The sequence below is a fragment of the Aquarana catesbeiana genome, linkage group LG05 (genome assembly GCF_042186555.1).
Source record: "Aquarana catesbeiana isolate 2022-GZ linkage group LG05, ASM4218655v1, whole genome shotgun sequence".
Lineage (NCBI taxonomy): Eukaryota > Metazoa > Chordata > Amphibia > Anura > Ranidae > Aquarana > Aquarana catesbeiana.
This window is the reverse complement of record NC_133328.1, coordinates 599,321,876-599,347,599: the sequence shown is the minus strand read 5'-3', so window position 1 is coordinate 599,347,599 and position 25,724 is coordinate 599,321,876. Positions and strand designations below refer to the sequence as shown.

Sequence of the window (25,724 nt, the reverse complement as noted above, 5' to 3'; positions counted from 1 at the left end):
TGGCCTATATTTCCTGCCTGCATTCCAGCACTTCAGCCTCTGTTAGTTTCTCAGCCCTTCTGGGAGTGTCAGATAACTGTGTCCCCTGGTTCCTTCCTCCGACTCTCCCTCCGTCCCCGGGTTCCTTCCTCTGGCTCTCCCTTCTCGTCCCCGGGTTCCTTCCTCCAGCTCTCCCTTCTCGTCCCCGGGTTCCTTCCTCCGGCTCTCCCTTCTCGTCCCCGGGTTCCTTCCTCCGGCTCTCCCTTCTCGTCCCCTGGTTCCTTCCTCCGGCTCTCCCTTCTCGTCCCCTGGTTCCTTCCTCCGGCTCTCCCTTCTCGTCCCCGGGTTCCTTCCCCCGGCTCTCCCTTCTCGTCCCCGGGTTCCTTCCCCCGGCTCTCCCTTCTCGTCCCCGGGTTCCTTCCCCCGGCTCTCCCTTCTCGTCCCCGGGTTCCTTCCCCCGGCTCTCCCTTCTCGTCCCCGGGTTCCTTCCCCCGGCTCTCCCTTCTCGTCCCCGGGTTCCTTCCCCCGGCTCTCCCTTCTCGTCCCCGGGTTCCTTCCCCCGGCTCTCCCTTCTCGTCCCCGGGTTCCTTCCCCCGGCTCTCCCTTCTCGTCCCCGGGTTCCTTCCCCCGGCTCTCCCTTCTCGTCCCCGGGTTCCTTCCCCCGGCTCTCCCTTCTCGTCCCCGGGTTCCTTCCTCCGGCTCTCCCTTCTCGTCCCCGGGTTCCTTCCTCCGGCTCTCCCTTCTCGCCCCCGGGTTCCTTCCCCCGGCTCTCCCTTCTCGTCCCCGGGTTCCTTCCCCCGGCTCTCCCTTCTCGTCCCCGGGTTCCTTCCCCCGGCTCTCCCTTCTCGTCCCCGGGTTCCTTCCCCCGGCTCTCCCTTCTCGTCCCCGGGTTCCTTCCCCCGGCTCTCCCTTCTCGTCCCCGGGTTCCTTCCCCCGGCTCTCCCTTCTCGTCCCCGGGTTCCTTCCCCCGGCTCTCCCTTCTCGTCCCCGGGTTCCTTCCCCCGGCTCTCCCTTCTCGTCCCCGGGTTCCTTCCCCCGGCTCTCCCTTCTCGTCCCCGGGTTCCTTCCCCCGGCTCTCCCTTCTCGTCCCCGGGTTCCTTCCCCCGGCTCTCCCTTCTCGTCCCCGGGTTCCTTCCCCCGGCTCTCCCTTCTCGTCCCCGGGTTCCTTCCCCCGGCTCTCCCTTCTCGTCCCCGGGTTTCTTCCCCCGGCTCTCCCTTCTCGTCCCCGGGTTCCTTCCCCCGGCTCTCCCTTCTCGTCCCCGGGTTCCTTCCCCCGGCTCTCCCTTCTCGTCCCCGGGTTCCTTCCCCCGGCTCTCCCTTCTCGTCCCCGGGTTCCTTCCCCCGGCTCTCCCTTCTCGTCCCCGGGTTCCTTCCCCCGGCTCTCCCTTCTCGTCCCCGGGTTCCTTCCCCCGGCTCTCCCTTCTCGTCCCCGGGTTCCTTCCCCCGGCTCTCCCTTCTCGTCCCCGGGTTCCTTCCCCCGGCTCTCCCTTCTCGTCCCCGGGTTCCTTCCCCCGGCTCTCCCTTCTCGTCCCCGGGTTCCTTCCCCCGGCTCTCCCTTCTCGTCCCCGGGTTCCTTCCCCCGGCTCTCCCTTCTCGTCCCCGGGTTCCTTCCCCCGGCTCTCCCTTCTCGTCCCCGGGTTCCTTCCCCCGGCTCTCCCTTCTCGTCCCCGGGTTCCTTCCCCCGGCTCTCCCTTCTCGTCCCCGGGTTCCTTCCCCCGGCTCTCCCTTCTCGTCCCCGGGTTCCTTCCCCCGGCTCTCCCTTCTCGTCCCCGGGTTCCTTCCCCCGGCTCTCCCTTCTCGTCCCCGGGTTCCTTCCCCCGGCTCTCCCTTCTCGTCCCCGGGTTCCTTCCCCCGGCTCTCCCTTCTCGTCCCCGGGTTCCTTCCCCCGGCTCTCCCTTCTCGTCCCCGGGTTCCTTCCCCCGGCTCTCCCTTCTCGTCCCCGGGTTCCTTCCCCCGGCTCTCCCTTCTCGTCCCCGGGTTCCTTCCCCCGGCTCTCCCTTCTCGTCCCCGGGTTCCTTCCCCCGGCTCTCCCTTCTCGTCCCCGGGTTTCTTCCCCCGGCTCTCCCTTCTCGTCCCCGGGTTCCTTCCCCCGGCTCTCCCTTCTCGTCCCCGGGTTCCTTCCCCCGGCTCTCCCTTCTCGTCCCCGGGTTTCTTCCCCCGGCTCTCCCTTCTCGTCCCCGGGTTCCTTCCCCCGGCTCTCCCTTCTCGTCCCCGGGTTCCTTCCCCCGGCTCTCCCTTCTCGTCCCCGGGTTCCTTCCCCCGGCTCTCCCTTCTCGTCCCCGGGTTCCTTCCCCCGGCTCTCCCTTCTCGTCCCCGGGTTCCTTCCCCCGGCTCTCCCTTCTCGTCCCCGGGTTCCTTCCCCCGGCTCTCCCTTCTCGTCCCCGGGTTCCTTCCCCCGGCTCTCCCTTCTCGTCCCCGGGTTCCTTCCCCCGGCTCTCCCTTCTCGTCCCCGGGTTCCTTCCCCCGGCTCTCCCTTCTCGTCCCCGGGTTCCTTCCCCCGGCTCTCCCTTCTCGTCCCCGGGTTCCTTCCCCCGGCTCTCCCTTCTCGTCCCCGGGTTCCTTCCCCCGGCTCTCCCTTCTCGTCCCCGGGTTCCTTCCCCCGGCTCTCCCTTCTCGTCCCCGGGTTCCTTCCCCCGGCTCTCCCTTCTCGTCCCCGGGTTCCTTCCCCCGGCTCTCCCTTCTCGTCCCCGGGTTCCTTCCCCCGGCTCTCCCTTCTCGTCCCCGGGTTCCTTCCCCCGGCGGCTCTCCCTTCTCGTCCCCGGGTTCCTTCCCCCGGCGGCTCTCCCTTCTCGTCCCCGGGTTCCTTCCCCCGGCGGCTCTCCCTTCTCGTCCCCGGGTTCCTTCCCCCGGCTCTCCCTTCTCGTCCCCGGGTTCCTTCCCCCGGCGGCTCTCCCTTCTCGTCCCCGGGTTCCTTCCCCCGGCTCTCCCTTCTCGTCCCCGGGTTCCTTCCCCCGGCTCTCCCTTCTCGTCCCCGGGTTCCTTCCCCCGGCTCTCCCTTCTCGTCCCCGGGTTCCTTCCCCCGGCTCTCCCTTCTCGTCCCCGGGTTCCTTCCCCCGGCTCTCCAATATGGGAGTCGGAGGAAAGAACCATGGTGCACAGAGGTAGGGGCATTAACACAGAAATCTGAGTGGCAAAAAGAGTGACCAAGGTTTAGAATGGAGAGGGAGGTAGGAGAGACGGGCTGTTGGGGAGGCGAATACGCTACTACTTCTCTCACAGGGGAGTGCTAGTTTGATTTCTTTAGAGTCTCTTTTTAAAGTGCCTTTCTTTGGATAAGTGTATGTGTTTATTTCCGCTTTAGAAAAAAAGGCTTTCTCTCTTCTCCATCTTCCCATGGTGATTGGCAGTGAGTTGCAATCTGTCGCGAGTCTGACAAATCTTCATTTCTTTGCCTGAGACCGGAGCAGTGTGTGTGTCACAGATAGACGGGGCTCAAACTAATTACCCAGAAGAATACAGCTCCTTCTTGATCACTCCATTCCAGAGCAGGGCATACGCCTTTTTGTCTTCTTTATAAAAAATCATTTCGATGGCGCGGTTTCCAAACCACAAAAAAAGAATAAACCCCACTAGGCAAAGCTTTGCAAATGAGAAGAGCTGTCCTTTGTTTTGTACCGCTTAATCATCTGCAAGCGCCTGTGTCTACGGAAATAAAGCGACTGGCAAGATAGCATCACAGTGTGTTTATAGAAGTGCCTGACATCAGGGACATATATGAGCAAGTCTTCACAAAAAGCCTGCCACCTCAGCCGTCATTCACACGGAGAGCCATGGCATCTGTGGCTGCCTGCCATGGAGGTCTCTGTTTATTTCATGTGGGTTTTCTCAGGAATAATCAGCACATGCTTATTCATAATGCATAGGGGTGTGTGCCTTCGCTGAGTCTGGGGAAAGATAAATATATGGCCTTCTTTAAAGGGAACCTGCCAACAAAAATAAAACCTGGATAGGAGGGAGATGATATTCATAACTTGGAATACCCCCTTATCTTACAATTAAGGCTTCACATTGAAACTCTTTAGGCATAGACAACATTTTTTTTTTTTTTTTACAGGTTACCAGTTTAGAGTTACAAAGGAGGTCTTGTGAACACCGTTTATGTATGCATGCGCAACCTACATGTGTTTGCCTCTGTGTGCGAACATGGGGATTTTTCTTTCAACTATTTTTTTTTTTTTCACTTTTATTGCTGTCACACGAAATGTAAACATAGGCAGTGACGGATACTCTTTTATGAAGCGATCTGGGGTGTGTTAGACCCCAGATGTCTCCTCTGCCCACCAAGATCGTTGTGATCAGATGCTCTCATTATTTTTTAAATGGCTCCGTTTACATCCAGGGAAGCCAGAAGTGACAAAAATGCACCGGTCTTCTAGTTCATAGAGGTGATTGTAGGCGATCTGGTCTCCGGTCACCTCTATTGTAAGCTGGCGCAACCGCTGGATCGGATGCTGGGCTCCCATAAGTCTTAAATTATTGCAAATCCTGGGATACAGTTCAAGTAACGCTGTACTTCCCAAAGCAGCTCTTACTTTCAGTTTGTAAAGCTACACACTAAATTTTTTATTTTTTCAATTTTTCAGAAAATTTCCATCGTTTCCATCGTTTTTTTTCTTTTGGATTCAAAATTTCTGGAAATTTTACCTCTTTAGTCTGGCTTTAGATACTCCAGCAGAGATATCTCCCTGCTGTAATTCCTGACTCAATTTGCAACCTCCAACTGTTAGAGTGGAAACCCCTCATAATTTCCACTGCAGGTGTACAGGCTCAAGAAATTGAGCACCAAGATCTCTCTGATTAGAATTGCTGAGATGAAAAAAAACTCAAGCAGTTTAATTTAGAAATATTTGCAGTGGGCTGAAAAAAATTTGGACAGATACTTCATGATATTTCTTTTGATGGCACTGTATAAAACTATATACGTCAATACAAATTGGTTTATATTGAGCTATTCAGCTCCGTTAAAAACCTTAACCCCCATTTTTTTGTCTAATTTTCATGCCCGTGTATGGGGCCTAGACTAGAGTCTGGAGTCTAACGGGAGGAAATGCTGGGACTTGTAGTTAAAGTGATTTGTTTTAAAACAAAAAAACAAACATGGTATAAACAGCAGATCTCCAAATTGTCCCCTGTCAGAATGGGGATCCTCCTTGTTAACATAGGTAGATCCCTGTCCTGCGGGTGGGGGTGAGGTGCCTCTGGTGGAGCACGCGTTGCCCGCTCTGTGCAGTGGATTTGCACAGAACAGCCCCAGATCCTCCCTCTTCGCTGCTCCTGGCCCCTCCCTCCTGTCGAGTGCCCCCACAGCAAGCAGCTTGCTATGGGGACACCTGAGCAGAGCTGCAGATTTGTGTGTCCATTCAGACATGGCAATGCGGTTCGGCCCCGCCCCCTCTCTCTCATGGCTAACTGACTTTGACAGCAGCAGGAGTCAATGGCGCCGTTGCTGTCTCAGCCAATCAGGAGGGAGAGCCTCGGATGGCTGAGACGCTCGTGGACATCGCTGGACAGAGATGGGGCTCAGGTAAGTATTAAGGGGCTGAGGGGGGCTGCTGCACACAGAAGGCTTTTTATCTTAATGCATAGGATGCATTAAGATACACAAAAAACCTTCTGATTTTACAACCCCTTTTTAATGGAGTTAGGTTGAAGTATCTAAACTTTAGATACTTCAACCTAAGTCCATAAGTAAAATCTCCAAAACAATGAAGATCATACAGCTCAGGTGCCTGCGCTCCATTGGTAACTTAATCCTCCTTCTGTCACCGAATTCCAGGATATCCTGCCCAGTCTCCCCTCTTGCACAAATAACTAGTCATTAATGTTGTGGTTAATTTAGAAGTCCAAGTAGATTTGCTTAACTTACCCATACATATGTAGAAGCCTGTTTTGACTTCTATTTGTCAGTTGCTATGATACTCTGCAATTTGTTACAGATCTGTGCAGATGCAGGAACTTGAGAATTTCATCCAAACCTGTCAACTGGGGCACAAAACAAGGGAAGCTTTGTACAATTATTTGTGCTTTATCAAAATATTTTACTTAAATTTGTATTATACTCATACATTTCCAATGCAGTATATTCCTATTAGAGAGAGAATCTGTTTTTCAATCTATTAAAGTGTAAAAAAGAGATTTTAACCACTTGCCACCGGGAGATGTACCCGTAAGTCGTGAAACTTTAGTGGTTATACCAGGATGATGCCTGCAGCTTCCTCGCCCCTGTCTTTTTTTTTTTTTTTTTTTTGTTTTTTAGAGCTGGCGGAGGACTTTCATGTAAAAGCAATCCTAAATAGCCGTTGGATTGCTTTTACAAGCAGCTGACGGGGAGTCTCCTCCGCTGCTTTCTTGGTCTCTCCCGTCACACCAGGGAACCTGGAAAGGCCCTGATCAGCTCTATGGTCTAAGAAACCAGAAGCAATGAGTATTTAGTCACCTCTGGTTTCGCCAGTTGTAAACAAACCATTACTGGTTTGAAAAGCATCACCAATCTTGGTATGATCTGAAGCTTTTAACCACTTGGCGCTGGCTCCCATTGGCCCGTTAAGGTCTTTAGAATGCCAGGAGGCGGGGTTTGTGGTCTTGTGACCACCTTGATTGGTGGTCACATGATACCAGTAGCTGCTGGTCACTGTGTCAGGGGCGTGTGCTCTCGGCACTACTCTATTGGCGCTATTGCACACAAATTTGCTGCCGATCGGTGCCAAAGTCCAGCCCCTTAGAGGCTGCATATTTGCTTGCGCTCGGCGCCAACAGGTTAATGGCAGAGGTGAGATCTGGGGTCTAATAGACCCCAAATGTCTCAGTAAAGAAGACCTTTCACTGCCTATTGCTACCACAAGAGATGTTTACACTCCTTGTGATAATAAAAGTGATTTTAAAAAAATGTAAAAGTACAGTGTAAAAAAACAACAAAAAAGTAATAATTTTATAGCATCGCCTATGGAGATATATATATATATATAAAATGTATGTAATTTAAAAGCTTGACATTTCTGGTGTCTATTCCTCTTTTATATTTTTCCAAAAAATTGGGTATCGTGTTTTTGTGCATTAATATTCATTCTGGAAAAAAAAAAAAAGTTTAAAAACCACTTAAGCCCCAGAAGAATTTACCCCTTTCCTGACCAGGCCATTTTTTTGTGATACGGCACTGTGTCGCTTTAACTGACAATTGCGCGGTCGTGCGATGCTGTACCCAAACAAAATTCATGTCTTTTTTTTTTTCCCCACAAATAGTTTTCTTTTGGTGGTATTTGATCAGCTCTGTGGTTTTTATTTTTTGTGCTATAAACAAAAGAAGAGTGACCATTTTGAAAAAACGTGATATCTTTTAATTTTTGCTATAATAAATATCCCAATTTAAAAAATAAAAAAAAATAAAAAGTTCAGGTTGTTATGTATTCTACATATGTTTGCAATAAGCGTATATTGATTGGTTTGTGCAAAAGTTATAGCGTCTACAAAATAGGTGATTTATGGCATTTTTATTTATTTTTTTTTTTTACTAGTAATGGCGGCGATCTGCGATTTTTAGTGGTACTGCGATATTGCGGCAGACATATCGGGCACTTTTGACTTTTGCGCCTCCTACAGCGCCTTAAAAAGCCGACGTACAGCTATGATGGCTCGCCCAGGGGAGCATACCTGCCACAGCTCGGGATGGGGTTTAAAAAACCACTGTGGAAACGCCATGTGACACAAAAAATTGCAACACCCTTTTTTTCCCCCCTCTAGTTCCTCTAAAAAATATATATAATGTTTGAGGGTTCAAAGTAATTTTCTAGTAAAAAAATGATTTATTTTACATGCATGTGAGAAGTGTTAGAAAAAGGTCTGGTCTTCAAGTGGTTAAATATAATCAAAATGGTCTACAATGACATTTAATGTAGAAGAGTTCAGTGGAAGGGTAAGTTTTATAGAAAGAAAAACCAGACAAAATGACAATACTTCATATGTAAAAATATATTTCTGCATAGCTGTTAAATTTCCATTTACAAAAAAAGCAGAGTTACTAAATAACAGATCATGTTAAATCATGGCTGTGATTTAGGTGGAACGCTAGGAAGTTATAACATTGACGCTTTGGCTCACCTCTGTGGCATCCTTTGCTTATTGCTACTTCTTGGGCCTCCACACTGTTCAGCCACTGACCACATGCTTCTGGTTTTGGTGTTCATGTTTTATACTCCGGTCTTATGCACATTGTTGCGCCTAAACTGAGGTTTTGGGGGATCTTGGTGTTTCTTGCCAATGGCCCTGAATGCACCTAAATAAGTATCTGTGCACACTTAGGCGTTTAGTAGTAGCAGAGTTTAGAGGCAGTCAAAGCTCCTTCTCCTTAACGCAGAATGATCGTGTCCAAGAGTGGAGCTTTTGGGCAAAAAAAGGACGAAAGGACGAAACGCACTTAAGCTCTAAACACATTTTAGCACTTCAGCATCTATTCAATGGTCAGAATTTTAATTTATTATGGCCGTTGAAATAAACACCCAAACACTAAAAGCTACTTAACTCGCATAAACTGGTTTGAAAAAATGCAGCTTAGGTGCGTTTTTAACGCAGATTTTCTCTTGCCAGAAGCAACCACTTTAAACAATAAACAAGTGCATGTAGCATTAGGCCCCTTTCACACCAGTGGACCGATCAGGTCTGTTTTCTTTTTTTTTAGGCGGACCTGTTTGGACCACCCATTATTCTCTTTTGGGCAGCGGATGTCAGCGGACATGTTCCCACTGTCACCCGCCGGTATCCAATTCAGCCCGCTGAAAACAGACGTTTGGGGTTATGTTCGCTGTCCGTCGGGCGGATCGGATGGAATGGACATGCAGTCCGTTTCCATCCGACCGCCCCATAGAGAACAGCGTGCTGTGTCTGCTCTGCATCGCTGACACGGACCGGTCATCCGCCTGCTTGGCGGAGAGATGTATAGCTTTGACTACCTACAGTATGTTAAAGCTACCTGGAGTTTTAGTTCATTTTAAATTTTATTTGCACTTCCAATTATTTGGGCCCATCAGCAGTACTAAATCATAAATCAGCACCATTCATGTGATTTAACATCGAAAGCCTCCGAAACAGCAACCCCTCGCAATAAAATGCTGCCACCCACTACTTGCATTGGAATATCTTTCTTGGTGAGCGTCACTACCTAGAAGTTGTGACTGGCACAAGCAGAAAATGGCTGCGCTCCTCCAGATTTATTTTTAACCAAAAATACATGCTTTTAGCGGGGTTAGGGGGGAGTTTCTAATGCCTCGTTTCCACTGAGCTTATCGGTTCAGGTCGGTACAGTTTGAATTGGCCTACAATGGTCCAGTCTATTCTGGTGAGTGTTTCCACTGCAAGTGGGACCACAAGGGGCCATACAGGGTTTAGAAAAAATGCCTCAGCATAGCACAGCAGAGGGTTTTCTGTCAGCCAATCAGTGGAATGTATCGTAGCTCCGCCCTAACCAAACCGTTCCATTTTTTATGGCCCCACATCTGAAGCAGGACCCTGAATGGAGCGGTATGGTTCGGTTGTATGGGCCGCTTTCATAATGGAAACACCCAAAATAGCGTACCGTACCGAACCAACCCGAACCGATCCGCTCAGTGGAAACGAGGCAAAAATGTGACCTAATGTCTAGTCTAAGATCTGTTTGTATATACTGTGTCTACAAAGCAATAAAATAAACTTGTGATATTGGGGGGGGATTTGTGCTTTTAAATCAGGGATATGCAATTAACGGACCTCCAGCTGTTGCAGAACTACAAGTCCCATGAGGCATAGCAAGACTCTGACAGCCACAAGCATGACACCCAGAGGCATGATAGGACTTGTAGTTTTGCAACAGCTAGAGGTCCGCTAATTGCATGTCCCTGTTTTAAATGATACATACGTTTATAAGAAATTTATAAATCAGACCTAAGAAAAAAATTGACAACCATGAAAGGAAGAACCAGCAGGAACTGGGGCCAAATAAGACATGACTGGGAGCGGTGAATTAGGTGTGTTCATTGCTTTCAAATATAGTGGAAAATTGTTTTTGTTGGGGCTTTTAAGATTTTTGAACGGACTTGAATGATGATACAACCTATCCGCGCGCTAAGACACTAGCAATGGCTTGTCAGGTCTATATTATATGGCATTTTTCAACCAATTAACCAGTGCGGCTTTAAAGGTTTTTAAAGTCCATTCTTGATATTGCTGATAAATTATTATTCCTTTTTTTTTTTTCATAACTTCACTGCTCAAACAGCTGCATATCCAACCATTTGAGCTCATTACCGTCTAGAGATTGGTCAAGTTCCTTCCATATTTGTTTGATTTTTTTTTTTTTCTCTGCTTCGGCGTTGTGTAGACAATCCCGATTTCCCCTTGTTTTCACGGAATCTGCGCAGATGTATCTTAATGCCTGAAGCAGATGTGCCTCTTATCATTAAAAATGGATTAACCTCGCTGCTGATAACTTTGCGTGGGATTGTTTCAGTCTCCTAAGTGTCTGTAAGCATTTCCTCCAGGCAAAGCAGGAGAGGAAGAAGAAAAACCGGAAAAAAAATCGGCCAAGAGTTTGCGTAGCGGGATTTTATTTATTTTTTGTCGCTCCTGAAAATGTCGACAGGAGCGGGAGACATGTGAAGGTTTTGAAGATAACGGTGACATCTTGAGCTACTTATGAAAATGAGCGTCGCTCTTGTTAGAGAAGGCTTCTAATTAAAGTGTCAGCTCATATTTTAAGGGATGATTGCCCTCTTTATGGATGGGAACATTGCTGTATTGAATAACAATTGCCAGTTCACTCAAAGCTATTAAGTCCTGAAAATGGGTTCCAAACAATTTTCTGTAGTTACATTTTAACGGTCATGGACCACCTTGGATTTGCTTAAAGGCATTCTGCCACCTTTTTGAGAAAGACGTCCCTTCATGTTTCACTTTTCTTTTTTTTTTTTTTTTTTTTTTTTTACACACCTGGCTACTTTTCTTTTTTTTTTTTCCCCATGGATTTTCATGCCAGTCCTGGGTCCTGCTCTGTGCAGTGGATTTGCACAGAGCAGCCCAAATCCTCCTCTTGTCAGGTCCCTCTTCGGTGCTCCTGGCCCCTCGCTCCTGTCGAGTGCCCCCACTGCAAGCAGCTTGATATCGAGGCACCTGAGCCAAGTTACCGCTCCCTGTGTCCATTCAGACACACATCCGTGGCACAGCCATGCTCCCTCTCAATCCTGATTGGCTAGCTGACTTTGACAGCAGCGGGAGCCAATGGCTGTGTCTCAGCCAATCAGGAGGGAGAGTCTCGGATGGCCGAGACACTTGTGGACATCGCTAGACAGAGATAGGGTTCAGGTAAGTATTAGGGGGGATAAGGAGGGGCTGCTGCACACAGAAGGCTTTTTATCCCAATGCATAGAATGCATTAAGATAAAAAACCTTCTGACTTTACAACCACTTTAATGTATCCATAAAGTGATAACAAGATTATCTCAGAATTTGAGTGCTACTCCAAATTAAAATGGGACCCCCCCCCCCCCAAAACCACCACCACCAGTTGGGATGAAACCTAATCATGTGGTATATCTAAAATTATATTTATTGGACTTTAGATTCCCCTTAAATCTATTGCTTTGAAAATGTCAGTGGGAATATGGTTGCTGTTGTCCACTGTTCTGATTACTTCAGCTTTTGATGTAAAGCCAATGTTTTTGATCTTTGCTGCAAGCTCATGTGGAAAACCCTTTTCATTTTCTTTGTGAAAGTGAAGATCATTCTGTTGCAAACCCCCAGCAATTAATAGCTGCCAGCTTATTAAAAAGTAGCTTAGAACTTGGCCTTTATTTGGTGCCACTGTGCCAGGCTTGTAGTGTGTGTCTGTGTCTCCACAGCTGCTCTTGGAATTTAAAGATTCTGCCATTTTGCCCATTCTGGACAAAGTGAGTCTCTCTCTTGCTAGCCCACCTCCAACACATTTATACTCGTCTTCATGGCACTCTCTCTATACCTCCTTCCTCTGTTGTAGCACTGCGTAAAGGAAAGAATGCCGTCGCCTTCCTTGATGCAGTGCTCAGGTCCTAAATGGGCAATAGAGAGTCGAGAACACGGTCACATGGCACAGGGGTGGCTGCTTCAGCATGGAGCTCACACCTAGCATTTTGTGAGACTAGAGGGCATGGGAACACAGGGCTTGTTTACACTTTAAAATGGTGGCATTGGACACACTTTTTTTAAAGCCCTCTGAATGCCAATCGAAGAGCCTGTCGCTATATAAAATGGTTACCTTGCAGTCCTGTTAACACTGTTTTCTTTGCTTCACTTCAACAATTATATCCCATTGTCACTTTTTTGGTGCTTCAAAGCATCCATATAACTCTTGACGACACTTGCTTACAGCACCTGAAGCTTTTGAGCGGCATTTATTCAACTTTAGGTTTGCTTTGCATTGGTGGTATTTCAGGTTTGAGATATCCCAGGATGCACTGGAAAACAGGTTCCGTTCTGGTTCATGTGTATATATTCTGGAAGTGTCGTCTGGAGCAGATGTCACATCTGGTGTGCAGCATGGAGCAGCAGGAAGGTGAGCGGGGTCTGGACTGGAGCAGATGGCACACGTGGTGTGCAACATGGAAAAGCTATAGCAGAAGATGGGTGGAAGGACTGGATGGGGATCAGAGCGGGAGGAAGTAGCAGATGTCTCGTGGTGAACGTATGAGCAAAATAGTGGGAGGTGGGCGAGGAACAGAGAGAGAGAGAGGAGGATCAGCAAACCAGATCTGCAGAGTACTGGGTTACTACTGAGCAGGGGATCGGCAAAGCTGAAGGTACTTGCAGAGTAGGGCATCAGCATAGCTAGGGATCTACTGACATAGGGTACTGATGAGCTGGGTATCTAAATGGGGTACTACTGAGCCCCTTTAAAAAAAAAAATAGAAAATCAACACGCACAGGGAATTTGCCAAGCTTCATTAAAGCTTCAAAAAAGCATCATAGAGGCATCACAGAAGCATAGAAAACACATCAAAAAAGCATGTTGAAGTGGTAGCCGCTTTAATGTGTGTTGAAGCAAGTTTACATGAGCCCTAAAGATGAGTATGAGGGTGGGCTAGCATTAGATCTTGAATGGCTAAAAGCCATCTATGAATGGCGGACAGGAAGGTGATCATTCACCAATTTATAGATCGTGTTTCATTTGTTCATGTGCAAGAGGAACAAAATATGCTGGAAGTTTGGAGATAAGCAGGCATTGCGTGCTGTCACATTTATAAATTCATATTTTAATAAGGTGAACAAGTACAATACAGTGACATTTTTGATAGGGGGAGAAAAAAAAAAATCTTCAGTCTTTATTTGGACAGTGGTATTCCTTCAAACTGAAAGGCTGGAAAATTAAGTAACTGAATTGGCTTTTGATAATTGAACTGTTATTGGTTCCAGCATGCAGCGGCTGTATCTTCGTTCTCCGCTCGAGTTGAACTAGGCACATAGTTGGAACAAATTATGTTTCACTTAGGCGAACGGACATCTTGATGATACGCATCTGAGATACTGCATTCGGTGCCTCTGGCCAATGCGAAACTAAAACGTGTGGGAAGATTGAGGATAAACAAAAGCAGATGCCCATATGATTGGAGTTGACTTCTGCCAGACAAAAACTTCCCTGTCTTTGCCATAAAATGAGGCTCCTTTTCCCAATATCACACACAATATCTTCATACATCTATATCAAAATAAGACAAGGTCCTTGTTTGTTTTGTTTTTTTCCCTCCTCCTTTCCATTTAACTTGCTGTGGTTTCCTGCTCTGCGATCTGTTCATAGTAGACGAAGCTGCTCATTCACAGCTTAGATGAGCTTTCGATTGCAGCTTAAAGAGCATGCTGTCTATTGCTTGCATAGCATGTTTAAAAAGTGCGCAATTACTGTGGTCATGCATAGACTTTTCCTATTGCTGTGAATTTCACGTTGGAGATATTTTTGCTTAAAGCTAGTCCCCCATCCCAACCAAGCCCAACCAAGCTCTGGGTTGGTTAAAAATAAAATATAAACGATAAAAAAAAAATTAACACCTTTGGAATGAATAAGAGCGGAGACTGCGACCACTGCTCTACGGACTAAGACGCCATTAATGTTCATGTGCGTGTAAAGACGGGCCCAATACCTTTAAAAGCCCAAAATCCCTAGATCATGTGACATGTTGGATCCTGAGTCTTCTGTCTTCTATTATCTCCATGGGACAGGAGGGTCCTTCCACTGCATAGTGAAGAAATGTCACGAGCACACACAGGATTCCTCAAAGTGGGTCCAAAGCTTTATTTTGTGGTCACATGGTAAACATAGGGCAACGTTTTGGAGCCACTCAGTACCCCTTTGTCAGTCAAAGGGGCCCTGTGTGACTCTGAAATGTTGCCTTATGTTTACCATGTGACCACAAAATAAAGCGTTGGACCCATTTTGAGGAATCGCTGGTGACATTTCTTCACTTGGATTGTCTGCGGTTCCCAGCCTGTGATAATTGCAGCACCCAGCAAATACCAAATAGCCATTTTCAGGAATGTGTGTGTGGGGGAATGCTGCATAGGGAACATGGACACTTCATATTAGCTGTTTAGCGGCACCGGCAAGATGACATTACAAAGAGGTGACCAGTTGCTGGGTATAGGTGGCAGTGATTTCCTGCAAAGAGACCGTTCTGCCCAGCTAGTAGGCAAGTGACATACTTATTTCCTGTTTTGGCCATCTGCCTCCTAGTTTAGTATTCTTGTTCCTGTATTACCTCTCTGCCTCCATCCTCATTGATCAGTGAATTGCCATTATCATTGGTGTTCAGTGCCTGGAGTTCCACTTTAAACACTCGCTACACTCAAGAATATCTGATGTGGTCTCAAACCCAGTCGATATTGTTTTCGAAAATCCCAGGCATCCTTATAAAGTGAACGTCGTTGGGTTTCTTTTAGCCGTACCAGTATAAATGGGATTCTAGTATAACTGTTTTCTTGGTTAGTGCTCAAGTGAAGAACAGAACAGTAAATAATTATCTGTGCATTGAACAAGATGGCAGCTCCTCTGTGCGCGGAGTTAGATATATTTCAGTAGCACAGAATGTAATTTGCGCGGCTCTCTCATATGCAGCATCCAATATGAAAAGACCTCAAGCAATGTTTTCCTTTTCCTTCCCTCTTAACCATCTTCACTGTTTCTGATTTCTTTTTCATCACCTTTGAAAATATTAGCCTGCAAGCCCTTACTCCTGAGGTTCACAAGCCGCTGTACGCAATAGATGATACTTTCATTATAGACTTATTCCCAATTGAGTATTGAATTCTTCATTGATTCTCTACTCTGTTGTAAATGAAAGCAAGCCGGGGGAGGTTATTCAGTCCTGGGGAGACGACATTCTGAGATAAGCAACTAGTTGATGCTAGAAATGAGTTGATCATCTTGCTTTGGTGGCACCCTAGGGCGCAATGGGTTTAAAGCATCTTCTAGACAAAACACAAAATGCATTAATATGTTGTGAAATGGCAGTTTACTCGTGTCTGTGTAGTCTGTAGCAGGCAAATTGGTGCTTTCATTCTAGACTTGTATTGAAGATGGAAACTGCTTGATTGTAGTGGCTATGACTTGAGACGTTTCTGTGTCAGACGTTTTTTGCCCTCCTGGGCTAATTTTTTTTTTCTTTTTTTTTTGGTGATCATTTTTATTCCTTTATAAATAGAGGTGCCATAACCAAAAATTCAGGATGCACTTTTTGCCGAAACCGACAGTTTAAAAAAATAAAAATATAGAATTGTATTATAATGGACTTTTTAATTAATATCATGAATTTAAATAAATATGAATGTTAGCCATTATACAAGGGTCGTTACCCTTGTAGGCATATTGGTGCTCTTGTACCAGAACAGTTGAGTACTCTTGGGCCCCTTTTACACGAGGTGTCCGAAGTCCGATTTTTTTCAGGCGTACCCAATCAGACCCTCCATTCTTCTCTATGGAGTGATGGATGTAAACAGACTTGTGTCTGATCCACCTCCCTCCAATTTGATCTGACAAAAGCAAATGGAAGGGCATCTCTTCCCCTCCATCTTGCCTGATCGGAGGGCAGTTTGGATGTAAATGGACAGCCGGTCCATCTGCATCCGACTGCCTATAGAGCATAGCAGGCTGTGTCCGTGTTCGCTCCGCATTAGCGGAGCGCACACAGACGTGTCATTGGCCCTACCCCACTCTGCTCAGAAGGGGATCAATGGACAGTTACTCTGCTGCGAAAACTGGATCCGGCCCCATATGAAAGGGGTTTTAATCTGAGTATCAGTATTGCTTGGAACTAGAAGCAAGTGGTAGAACACTGAAATTTTTTTCATTAAAAATTAACTGTTAGTACAGATAAAGTATTGTGTACTATACTCGGCTGTGTTGGCACAATGACATCTCATATTTACCAGCCATATTTGTTATGGGCACACAGCTTTCTTGCTGTAGCTTACTTTTGGTTTGTAAAGTTGTATGTTCTTGTAACTTCACCATTGCTTAAGCTGTACTGGTTTCCTACCATATTTTAATTAATCTCGATAATAGTTGTCGAACAGTGTTTCTCAAATTGTGGCAGATAGACATAGGCGTGTGTGCATAGGGTGTGCCTGGGCACACCCTTGTCACCCTGTGTGGTAGAGATGTCCCCTGTTTAAACACTTGATATTTTACCAAAGCTCCTAAAAATAAATAAATAAATAAATTTAAAAAATTGTAAAAATAAAAAAGTAAATAGTACAAATAAAAACTACTGACACCATCCACTGCTCTACTGACACTGCCGGTGTGTGTGTGTGTGTGTATGTATGTGTATATATGTATATGTATATGTGTATATATATATACACACACACACACACGTGTTTGAGCTTTAATGCAACATCCTGCGCACATCTATGTTGGTACACCTTTGCTGACTGCTTGGACTGCATTACTTTCGCCTCAGCAAATTTTATCACTGTCAAAAACTAAGACCCTTGTGTAATCCTAATATGGAGTTCCTGGCTACCACTAAAGCTGATCCAGCTGGACACCATAGCAGTGGTCTCCAGATACCCAAAGGCAAGAATTTTCCCCCCTCCATTTTGGAAGTAGGAAAGGGGATATTCATGTTGGTTTTTTTATTTATTTTTTTGGTTTTGTTTTGTCTTGTTTAGTTTTTGCCATTTCTGTCCAATTGGGGAAATTGCCCTTCACTTCCTGCCACAAGTGATAGAAATTTCCTCCAAAGTGATGGAAAGCCCTGGTAGTCAGGGTCACCAGAACTAGTGTGCCCTTGGGACATGTTCTGGTGGCCATCCATAATTTTGAGATTCTTTCACTTTTCTGTGATAATGGTCACCAGGACAAATAGACTGTATCTCCCTAACTGGGACACAGACCACCGCTAGAAGGACCTTACAAATATAAGAATCCATCTCCACTCCATCTCCACTCCATCTCCACTCCATCTCCACTCCATCTCCACTCCATCTCCACTCCATCTTAAACTCAAAAAAAAATTTTAAAAAATGTACCTTTTAGTTGTACTTTAACTGGAGGAATGGTATAGGGGGGAAAATAGGACTACGCTTTTTGAAGAGATTATGGTGGTTGTGTAGAGCGGTCTACTGACACAGCTAAAGTTAAAGCAGTCTGAGCAATGACTTAAAAAGAAAAAATAATTCAGAGCTAGCAATTAAAGTCTGGTGATACAGAGCCAACAGTATATCAAGGATTCATAGAAAGGTGCACATAAGGTATCGGGGTCAGGGAGGAAAGTCACTTCTTGTAGTAATCATGTTTGTAGGGTAGGATGTACCAGTAGGTGGTCCACTGGCTTTAGAAACACTGTTGTCAGAAACTTTAAGTTCCCTATTTGAATATATATCCTGTGAACACTGTAAAATTTAACGGTCAAGTTTTATGTTTTTCCTCTGTTCAGATTATTATAGGCCTTATTTATTAGAGGATACACCTACTTGGTACTGATGTTCACAGTAATGGGCAAGTGTACTTTCAGTTTTGGAGGTCTAGATGAAACACAACGGTTTTGTTTTTTGCGAAAAATTTTTTTTTAGTTATAAACATTTTATTCCAAATTTAATTGTGCTATTGATTTGCTATAATTGCTTTATTTTCTCTCCTAATTTAGTCCAGTATCAGATGGAGATGATGCGCAGCCTCCGTCACGTCAACATCGACCACCTCCACGTTGGCTGGTACCAATCCACCTACTATGGCACCTTCGTCAGCCGTGCCCTCCTAGATTCCCAGTTCAGTTACCAACATGCCATAGAGGAGTCGGTGGTCCTCATTTACGGTAAGGGGGTCCTATTTTCTATTTTCCCTCCTGCATATTGATATTCTGATTTTCCGTGATCTTTACTGTATTTGCCGTGTGGCCAGGCTCTTTATTTTCCCTAATCGGGGGTTGGGGGCAGGGGGTTAAACGTCTGAAGGTAGCCTGGCAGTCCCTTTTAAGTAAATACCAACTGTACGTCTGCAGCAGGCCGAGCAGCAGCAAAGTCTAGACAGAGTTTCCTTCTCTCTGTTTATTTTTCTTGCTATCAGAGACCTGATGTGTACGCTCTGGAATGCTGGAGAGTGGCCGCTTCATTTTTATTCATCCGTCTTCTCTCCCTTGGTGAAGGCTGGTGGAACTAGACCAGATGTCTGACAAACCTCGATTACTAGAATGTCTGGCTCTGTGATACGTGACTGACCAATCATAACGCCATTTGCCAAGTCCCCCCTCCTCTTCCTCCAATCTCGCTCTTTCTCTCTTAATACCTCTGACAGGGGCTCACAAATACTGCTCTGTTTCTTCGAACAAACATTTTTTTCCCCCTCTTTTTCTGCTGGTTTAATGGTGTTTCCTCAAGCTCTCCAGACCAGATGTTCTGCTCTGTATCAGAACCATAGGCAATTTAACAGCTTTATGGTTCCCCTGTCCCCCCCCCCCTAATCTCTCTACACGCTCCCTTCACCATATCTGTTGGTCCTGCCTATAATTTCCAGCTGAGCAGCGAGTGCTGGGTCCTGTGTATCTGTCAGAAAAAGTACTAATGAACGCGATCAATCTTGCTTGCTGCCTTCAAATTATTTCAGTATGTTAACAATTGGATTATGGTAAAGAACAAGTTGTTAGTGTACTTAGATTGGCTGGAAAGATGACATCACAGCCTGATGAATTTTCCACTTGTCTGTGTCTTCTGTCTCGTTTTTTTTGTCACCTTTCTGCTTGAACGGTTGACGCGCGCAGTTATGTTCTGCGAGGAAACGGGCACAACTGAAACACAAGGCAGATCTTTTATTGACTTCACAAAGTATGAAAAATCTATTTTTATACGGTTATTTTGCATTTTATAGCAATGTTAAAGATAACTTATTTTGTGAAATAAACAGTTTTGTTAAAAGCTTTGTTAGCTTTTATTGACCTATAAACGTGCTGTCCAAACTTTTAGTGCCTTTCTTTTGTCCAGTCAAACATGTTCTTTACAATGGATGTCAAAAGAGAAAAAAAAAAAGCATAATTCCTTTCAAATTTTCTTATATGGACTTTTAAGATTTGGGTTTGAAAAAGATACTTGTGTATATTTTTATTGCATGTACACTATATTGTCAAAAGTATTGGGACACCTGCCTTTACACACACATGAACTTTAATGGTATCCCAGTCTTAGTCCGTAGGGTTCAATATTGAGTGGCCCACCCTTTGCAGCTATAACAGCTTCAACTCTTCTGGGAAGGCTGTCCACAAGGTTTAGGAGTGTGTCTATGGGAATGTTTGACCATTCTCCCAGAAGCACATTTGTGCGGTCAGGCACTGATGTGCACCTCAACACGATAGAATTCCTTTGGGATGAATTAGAGTGGAGACTGCGAGCCAGGCCTTCTCGTCCAACATCAGTGTCTTTTTAAAAAAAAGCTATTGCAAAAACGTTGAGACTCACTGCAAAGCTACTGGCGTTTTTTATAACGTTATTTTAACGTCCAGTGTGCATGAGGCCTGAAGGGTGTCCATATTTATAAAGGGTGCCTTGATTGAAAAAAGGATTACAGCAGTGCTAGAGTGGCAAATAGGTCAGCTTTATGAAAGATTTTAATCTGCTTTAAGGCATTTATGTAGGCGATTTGTCTGAGTCACGTTTCTAAATATCAAAGGGTGCCATAGCCATTAGAGGATGATGGACATCATCCAACCATCCTCTGCTGTGCCCATGGTTTCCCTCCTAATTATGTACTTTTACGATCGTCCCTGTGAAGACAGCTTCATCTACATCCATTAAAACCGCTGTTGGGAAGATTTTTTTTGATCTTTCCAATCACAATTTCCCACCTGAGATCTTTGAGCCAGTGATGTCTGCTGCTGTTCATAGATGTGAGACTGTTGCCCAATCACAACAGGAAAAGAACATTTTGCGCTTGTAACGAACCTAACGTAAGCCTTTCATGGGAGAAATATAGGAGCTACTCCTACTGACTTCCTATGTAAAAGTGCTAGCTGCTACAGTTATGCTGATTAGAAGTTCTGCTCTCATTTGCATTTTGGGTTTGTGTCTCAGAATGTATTGATTCTAGACATAACCTGGAGATCAGCAGTGACAGGCTGCAAGGTTGCATATCTTTCACATGACAAGCGCCCTCCAAAACCAACTTGAAACTGCTTTCCAAAAAGCTTGTGTAGCTTCTATTTGGGTGAGGAACACTACTCATCACTGCCATGGGTGGACAAATTATTGTAGAATGCAGAAGCCAGTTGGGTATTTGCAAATACTTTTTATAGAAATGATGGGGAAGATTTCCCTTCACTTCCTGTTCTTTAGACACAACAGCAAGTGAGAAGAAATATCTCCAAAGTGAGGGAAGTCTTCTTTATCACGTGTCCCCATTGGAAGATTTCTTCACTATTCCTGTTCTGGTGAAAGCTTGTTTTTGGTGTTTTCTTCACTTTCTGTCCCAGTGACAATGACCTCCAGCACAAATATGGTAAATCATTGCATCAGTGACACAAACCAGAAAATAAATACAGCCACCCTTTACCACTATGACAAACTAAAAAAAAAAAAATTGGGTATTAGATACATTTCAGTGTTAAAGTGATACTAAACACACACTGTAATTTACATGGTCCCTTCTATTCCTGTGGATGATGGCGTTGTTATTATTTTAATTATTGAAACGCCTAATTACCTTTTCTCCTAATCAATCTACAGCTGTCACATGACCCAGATCTTTCCCAGCCAGTCTGCAGGGAAACATAAGCAGGAGGAGCTTCTAGTCCTCTGCTGCTGGTCATGTGTTCAAAATAATTTAAAGCGTAACTCCACTTTTGTTGAGGAAAAAAAAAAAAAACATTCCCTTCTGGGTGATCTATGTTTATTGCAAAAATGTTAACCCCTTCCCGCCGACCGTACGCATATATGCGTACTCGGCTTTCCGCGGTTATACCGGGATGATGCCCACAGCTGCAGGCATCATCCCGGTACCGTTGTTTACAGCGGGCGATCGGCTACCCGTATATAACAACCGATGTGGCTAAAAGCCGCTCGGCTGTTATACCGGAGGAGCGGGAGGGGACATCCCCCCCTCCCGCCGCTGTTACCGGGCCTCCCGTGCGATCGGGAGGCCCGGTGTTCTGACATATAGTGTCCTCCTATCAGATAGTGTCCGCCCCATACTGCGCAGGCGCAGCGCCTGCGCAGTACGGAGCAGCAGGAGATGCCGAAAATGTCCGAAGTTGATCAGCTGACCATCAGCTGTACACGGCGCTTGGGCACCTGTTAGCGATGGCTGTGTAAGAGGGCCCCTCGCGGGCTCGCTTCGCTCGCCACGCTTCGGGCACGGCCTCGCTGCGCTCGGCAACTATTTATTCTAACTCTATGTCCACTTGGATAGTAGGGAATGATCCTGGACATAGGGTAAGAATAAATGCGCAGGCGCCGTGTACAGCTGACGATCAGCTGTTGAACTTCGGAGACTTTCGGCGTCTCGTTTGTCCTCCGTACTGCGCCTGCGCAGTACAGGGCGGACACTTCTGGATAGGGGACTGTATTCGACAAGACACCGGTGTCCCTTCGGCGGCTGGGGGCGGGCTGGAACGAAGCTGCGAGCGGCTTCGTTCCAGCCTTCTTGTTGTAAACACGGAAGCGACGGCATGACGTCACTTCCCGTTTACTCGGCTGCCAATGGCGCCGAATTTAAAAAAGTACACAGTATTCAGAATCGCCGTTTTCGGCGATCTGAATACTTTGAAGTGTACCTGTCACCACATATTACTGTCACAAGGGATGTTTACATTGCTTGTGACAGCAATAAAAGTAAAAAAAAAAAAAAGGACTAGCCTCGTTTTGGATTTTAGGTGTTTACATGTTTAAAACAGGCTTTTCTGCTAGAAAATTACTTAGAACCCCCAAACATTATATATGGTTTTTCTTCTAACACCCTAGAGAATACAATGGCGGTCATTGCAATACTTTTTTTTGCACCGTATTTGCGCAGCGGTCTTACAAGCGCACTTTTTTTGGAAAAAATTCACTTTTTTGAATAAAAAAATAAAACAACAGTAAAGTTATCCCAATTTTTTTTTATATTGTGAAATATAATGTTACGCCAAGTAAATTGATACCCAACATGTCACGCTTGAAAATTGCGCCCGCTCGTGGAATGGCGTCAAACTTTTACCCCAAAAATCTCCATAGGCGACGTTTAAAAAATTCTACAGGTTGCATATTTTGCGCTACAGTGGAGGTCTAGGGCTAGAATTATTGCTCTACCGGTCGCTGTGATACCTCACATGTGTGGTTTGACCACCGTTTTCATATGCGGGCGCTACTCGCGTATGCGTTCACTTCTGCGCGCGAGCTCGTCGGGACAGGGGGGTTTTAAAACATTTTTTTTTTATTATTTATTTTAAAATATTTTATTTATTTTTACACTGTTTATAAAAAAAAAAAATTGTGTCACTTTTATTCCTATTACAAGGAATGTAAACATCCCTTGTAATAGAAAAAAGCATGGCAGGACCTCTTAAATATGAGATCTGGGGTCAAAAAGACCTCAGATCTCATATTTACACTAAAATGCAATAAAAAAAAAAAAAAAAAGTCATTTAGAAAAATGACATTTGAAAAAATATGCCTTTAAGAGGCGTGGACGGAAGTGACGTTTTGACGTCGCTTCCGCCCAGCAGTGTCATGGAGACGAGTGAGCGCCATCTTGGCCTCACTCGTCTCCAGACACACCGCGCAGAAGGACGCGATCGCCTCCACCGCTACCGACGGCTCCGGTAAGCGGCGGAGGGCACCGGATCGCGGCGGGAGGGGGGGGCCCTCTCCCGCCACCGATAAAAGTGATCTCGCGGCGAATCCGCCGCAGGGACCACTTTTATCTGAAAGCCGGCCGCCGCATGAAAACGGAGATACCGGGGTTATGGCAGCTAGCTGCTGCCATAACAACGATATCCCCGTTCAAACTTAGGACGTATATAGTCGTGCGGCAGGCGGGAAGTGGTTAAACACAATTTATAAAGTACAAAAATAAATTAAATAAAAAAAAAAAAAAAAATTTTTTTTAAAGTGCCCCTGTCCCTGCGAGCTCGCGCAGCGAAGAAAACGCATACGGAAGTTGCGTCCGCATATGTAAACGGTGTTCAAACCACACATGTGAGGTATCGCCGCGATCGTCAGAGCGAGAGCAATAATTCTAGCCCTAGACCTCCTCTGTAGCTCAAACCTGGTAACCGTAAAAAATTTTTAAAGCGTCGCCTATGGAAATTCAAAGGTACCGTAGTTCGTCGCCATTCCACGAGTGCGTGCAATTATAAAGGGTGACATGTTTGGTATCTATTTACTTGGCGTAACATCATCTTTCACATTATACAAAAAAATTGGGGTAACTTTACTGTTTGGATTTTTTAAAATTCATGAAAGTGTCACTTTTCCAAAAATTTGCGTTTAAAACACCGCTGCACAAATACCGTGTGATAAAAAATATTGCAACAATCGCCATTTTATTCTCTAGATTCTCTGCTAAAAAAAATATATATAATGTTTGGGGGTTCTAAGTTATTTTCTAGCAAAAAATATGGATTTTAACTTGTAAACACCAAATTTCAAAAATAGGCTTAGTCATGAAAGGGATAACAACCTTTGTTGCAGCTTCCTACCTTTTTTGTTCTGAAGAAATCCATGTGTATTTTTGTCTGTGCCTCCTGTTCTGAGTGGGTCCAATGGGAGTGGTTTCATAATTATCTGTCGGCTGTGGCAGCTGCAGGGCACTAATGAGGAAGCTGCTGGGCCTGTATCCCTTTAGACGTGTTCCTATTGGAAATATCTCACCAAAAATGACTTGTTGCAGGGGATGCCTGAAATCTGACTTGTATCTTAGGCAGACATCTGGGGAAAATTTGGGAGCCAATCACACAAGCAGGAAATCGCTGTAGATCTGAGGGGGAGATCTAAAATGAGGAGAAGCTCTGCTGATTTTATCATCCAATCATGTGCAAGCTAAAATGCTGTTTTTTGTTTTCCTTGCATGTCCCCCTCAGATCTACAGCGACTGCACTTCCAAGTGCACTTGTAGTGCAAAGTGGATTTGCCTTTATTAAACCCCCCAGTGTTACTAAACCCATTGATTCATTATATCTGGTCTCTCACAGAACATGGCAATGCAGTAGTTTTAGTAAATGTAAACTGCTAAATACCTTTACTCATCAGCAGTATATAGCAGTCATGTGACTTCTATCAGTTCCTGCTTAAAGCTTGTAGGTGCTGTGCTGATATCATGCACTCTCCCAAGAAAAAAAAAATAAAACTTTCTAGCAATACACACCAAACTTAGCATGTGCAGCCTGACTCCATTAGCTCTGTCTTATCTGGACATGTTCTGTAGTCAGTGGAAAGAAGAGGAGGATCTGTGCATACAGGATCAAACAGCCTTTTTACACAATGCAGAGAATTAACCCCTTATGTTCCACAGCGAGTATAACGAGCATGGTTTACTGCATATACAGGCTGATTTTACTGTTGTGGGTTTAGTAACACTTTAAGTATTCAGAATCTTTATTCATTACTTTGTTGAAGCACCTTTGGCACCAATTACAGCCTGGAGTCTTTTTGCGTATAATGTGACAAGCTTTGCACATCTGGATTGGGGGGATTTTCTGATGTTCTTTGCAAATCTTTTGGGGACCGTCGCTGGACAGCCTTTTTGAGGTCTCTCCAGAGATGTTCAATAGGGTTCAGGTCAGTCTAGAGCAGTGGTTCTCAACTCCTGTCCTCAGGACCCACTAACAGGCCAGGTTTGCGAGATAGCTGAAATACATCACAGGTGATATCATTTGCTGCTCATTGATTGCAATATTCTAGTCTGCATTTCCCCAAGGTAATATTGAAATTCTGACCTGTTAGTGGGTCCTGAGGACAGGAGTTAAGAACCACTGGTTAGGACTTTCACAGAGTTGTCCCTAAGCTACTCGTGTGTTGTCTTGGCTGTCTGCTTAGGATGGTGAACTTTCGGCCCAGTCTGAGGTCCTGAGTGCTGTGGAACAGGTTTTCATTGAGGATATCTCTGTACATTGCTTCATTCAGCTTTCCCTCAACCCTGACCAGTATCCCAGTCCCTGCTGCTAAAAAAAACATCCACACAGCATGATGCCACCACTGCCATGCTTAACTGTTGGGATGGTATTGAGCAAATGATGGTTTCCTTCATACATATCATTTATAATTGAGGCCAAACGGTTCAGTCTTGGTTTCATCAG

General features: G+C 45.5%; 1 protein-coding gene across 1 annotated transcript in view; it reads left to right on the top strand.

Annotated features, from left to right (window-relative positions):
• EIF3H (eukaryotic translation initiation factor 3 subunit H) overlaps nucleotides 1–25,724 on the top strand; it is a 209,007-nt gene that overhangs the window by 136,008 nt on the left and 47,275 nt on the right. Inside the window, exon 3 of the mRNA XM_073632173.1 lies at nucleotides 18,114–18,281. Coding sequence (XP_073488274.1) covers nucleotides 18,114–18,281 — 168 coding nt within the window. The remainder of the gene's footprint in view (nucleotides 1–18,113; nucleotides 18,282–25,724) is intronic.